Below are 3588 nucleotides of genomic sequence, written 5' to 3' on the forward strand. Positions count from 1 at the left end.
TGTTTACCTCATGAATGTTCATTGAAGCCTAACAACTGTGCTGCCGTGTACACGTAACGGATCACCAGAAATAGAATATGTGGATACGTCCAGTGTCATCGTGAAAAGCAGTGTTTGACTATCTAGAAACACCACACACACCATCAAAAGAGCTCAGGTGTTTCTCATTTGAAACACATACCCTAACCACTTTTGATTTTTAAATAATATTTTATATTTATCAAAATACCAAATTGCTTCTTATTTAATTTGATTATGACTAAAAAATCAAGAGGAATATATGAAAAAGCCCATGGAAACCAATTCAAAAAATTGAAAGTATGAAAAAGTCTCTTATTGCTAGTTAAATAAATTTTATTTTTAATAGTAATTTAATCATTTTATTATACTTTTAAAATGCAAAAAGATCAAGTTAATTATTCCTGATCAATTTAATAATAATTAATGATTCTTATGAAAATAATGTATTACCTATAATAATAATACTATGGTTTTATTTTTTTTGTTAAGAATAGTAAAATAGTCAATCTACAATATAATGCGTCTGCCTCCATAATGAAATATTAATCTCTTTTTTTTTTTTTATAATTGTACTATGATTATAATTATAATGTAATTAATTAAATGCATTTTAATTACTGTAGAATTTAGTTTTATCGCGAATTCTAATGATCAAAATTTTAGCAATATCTTATTTTTTTAAGTTAACAACTCACTCCTGTTTGGTACGGTTCCTTCCTTTTATGTTTTTTCATGTCTGAAAACAAAGAAAGCATGAGAAATTTTATGCGGTACAAGAGTAATTAGGGATAATTTATTAGTTATTTTTTATATATAGATATTTTTACCATGAATTGATTTTTTTATATTTCTGTGTCTACTTTTTTTTTAAAATGATGTTAAAAAATATCTAATATCACTAGTCATTCTCCGTTCACGTTTTTCATGGTTAAGTCCATGCATTGACATTTAAATCCTGGAAAAATCCCTTACAATAGAATTATAATTAGACTTCCTCCACATAAATACACTCCTCACTCTTAGTAAAACTCATCGGATCCTTGTGGCTTAGTATAACACAACACTTCCAGACTATACCACAGAGAGAGAGAGAGAGAGAGAGAGAGAGAGAGAGAGAGAGAGAGAGAGAGAGAGAGAGATTCAGAGTGATGGATGAGCTGAGACCAAGACCCGCAAACTCCTATGCTCTAACTCCTGTAGGCTTTTTGGACAGGGCAGCGATAGTGTATGGTGATTGCCCCTCCATCATCTACAATAACATATCCTACACCTGGTCCCAGACCCACCGTCGATGTCTCCAACTGGCTTCATCTCTATCATCCATCGGTCTGAACAAGGGCCATGTCGTCTCTATCTTAGCCCCCAATATCCCTGCCATGTACGAGCTCCATTTTGCAGTCCCTATGGCCGGCGCCATCCTCAACACCCTCAACACTCGCCTTGACGCGCGTACCATCTCCCTCCTCCTCTGCCACGCCGAATCCGAGCTCCTCTTTGTAGATCCTATGTGTGTCTCCTTAGTCAACGAAGCTTTCTCCCTGCTTCCATCCAGCGCCAAACCTCCACTTCTCGTCCTCATAGCAGATGATGATGAGGTCCTCCCCCAACAACCATCACCTACCATTCACTTCTACGATACCTACGAAGGGTTGTTGGAGAAGGGTGATCCTGCCTTCAACTGGACCCGTCCCAAGAATGACTTTGACCCTATTGTACTGAACTACACATCAGGCACAACCTCATCTCCTAAAGGCGTGGTGCACTGCCACAGGGGCCTCTTCATCGTGACCCTTGATTCGCTTGTTGATTGGTCATTCCCGAAACAGCCTGTCTTCTTGTGGACCCTGCCCATGTTTCATTCCAATGGATGGAGCTATCCCTGGGGCATGGCTGCCGTTGGTGGAACCAACATATGTCTCCGTAAATTCGATGCACCCACTATCTACGGTTTGATTAAAAAGCATGGGGTGACTCACATGTGTGGTGCACCTGTGGTTCTCAACATGCTATCAAACTCTCTTACCAATATGGAACCTTTAAAGAATCCAGTCCATATTATAACAGCCGGGGCTCCACCACCGGCCACCATACTCTCCCGCACGGAGTCCTTGGGGTTCGTAGTTGGGCATGGTTATGGGCTGACAGAAACTGGTGGGATTGTTGTCTCGTGCGCCTGGAAACGGCAGTGGAATCTTTTTCCCGCAACTGAGAGAGCGAAGCTGAAAGCAAGGCAAGGAGTGAGAACAGTTGGAATGACTGAGGTGGACGTGGTGGATCCTGTGACAGGAATGAGCGTGAAACGAGATGGATTAACACTTGGTGAGATTGTTCTAAGAGGTGGGTGCATCATGCTGGGTTATCTCAAGGACCCAGTAGCTACAGCCAAGTGTATGACAGAGAATGGTTGGTTCTGCACTGGAGATGTAGGTGTGATGCATCCTGATGGTTATTTAGAGATCAAAGATCGATCGAAGGATGTCATCATTAGCGGTGGAGAGAACTTGAGCAGCGTAGAGGTTGAGTCAGTGCTATACACATTTCCAGATATTAACGAGGCGGCGGTTGTGGCACGACCCGATGAGTTTTGGGGCGAGACGCCCTGTGCGTTTGTGTCTTTGAAGGAGGCCTGTTGTAGGATCCCAACGGAGAAGGAAATCATTGAACATTGCAGGGGTAGGTTGCCACATTACATGGTGCCCAAAACAGTGGTTGTTAAGGAAAAACTGCCCAAGACATCAACTGGGAAGATCCAAAAGGCTGTGCTTCGAGACATGGCCAAGGCAATGGGCTCGTCAAGAGCCAGTCGCATGTGATATAGATCACGTTCGTACGAGTGGAGCTTGTCCTATGAATGCAGCAGTTCATTAATTACTTTTATTCTAAAAAAAAATCATGTGTATGAAGCAAGCAAGCTGGATTGCATAGTTAAAACTGTATCCGTGTGCTGATACCAGCAGAAATGTGTGATGTTCTTCTTCTTCTTCTTCTTTTGCGCGCGCGCGCAGTGTGAAGATATTGCAGTTTGTTTCCTTCTGTCTTCTCTCTTTGATCAATTGATTCAGCAGTTCAATTTTTTTTTTTTGTTTGGAAGTTATTAGTTCAATTAATTTGGGTTTTGACTTTCGGATGGACGGCAAAAACAGCTCTGTTGATCCACCAACTATTCCCATGGGACTCAAACATCTAAACGTAAACTTATATAAATTTGAACGGTTAATTAGTTTTTGAATTTGTTTTTTTAAAGATTATAGGTGGAATCTTATAAATTTTAGAGCTATTAAAAAATTTATATAATCATCAAATTTAAAGTTTTGTAAAAATTAGTTGATATGCGTTTAAACTAACACGAATATCCAAATTAATTTAAAAAATAAAATTTAAATGTATTGAAAATATAACATGGTTTATTATGAGTATTATTAAATGTCTGATAGATGGTTAGCGCAGAGTAAAATTTATGTTGATTCATGTATTTTTAAGAGAAGATAATGATGACCCCTCAAAACCCTTTTTTTAGGGGGTAAAATTTACATTTCAAAGCAGTTTTTTTTAAAAATGATTTTCAAA

The 3588-nt window shown here is 38.9% G+C and overlaps 1 protein-coding gene across 1 annotated transcript; it reads left to right on the forward strand.

Moving 5' to 3' along the window:
- The first annotated feature begins 1015 nt into the window (after positions 1 to 1015).
- Positions 1016 to 3103, forward strand: LOC118037599 (2-methylpropanoate--CoA ligase CCL4). Its single transcript, XM_073408947.1, has one exon. It carries the CDS (start codon positions 1170 to 1172, stop codon positions 2832 to 2834), a length of 1665 nt encoding a protein of 554 aa, XP_073265048.1. The 5' UTR covers positions 1016 to 1169; the 3' UTR covers positions 2835 to 3103.
- Positions 3104 to 3588: the final 485 nt, after the last annotated feature.

The sequence above is a fragment of the Populus alba genome, chromosome 4 (genome assembly GCF_005239225.2).
Source record: "Populus alba chromosome 4, ASM523922v2, whole genome shotgun sequence".
NCBI lineage: Eukaryota > Viridiplantae > Streptophyta > Magnoliopsida > Malpighiales > Salicaceae > Populus > Populus alba.

Excerpts from the sequence above, each read along its gene's own strand:
- LOC118037599 (XM_073408947.1), top strand. The coding sequence starts at position 1,170 with ATGGATGAGCTGAGACCAAGACCCGCAAACTCCTATGCTCTAACTCCT.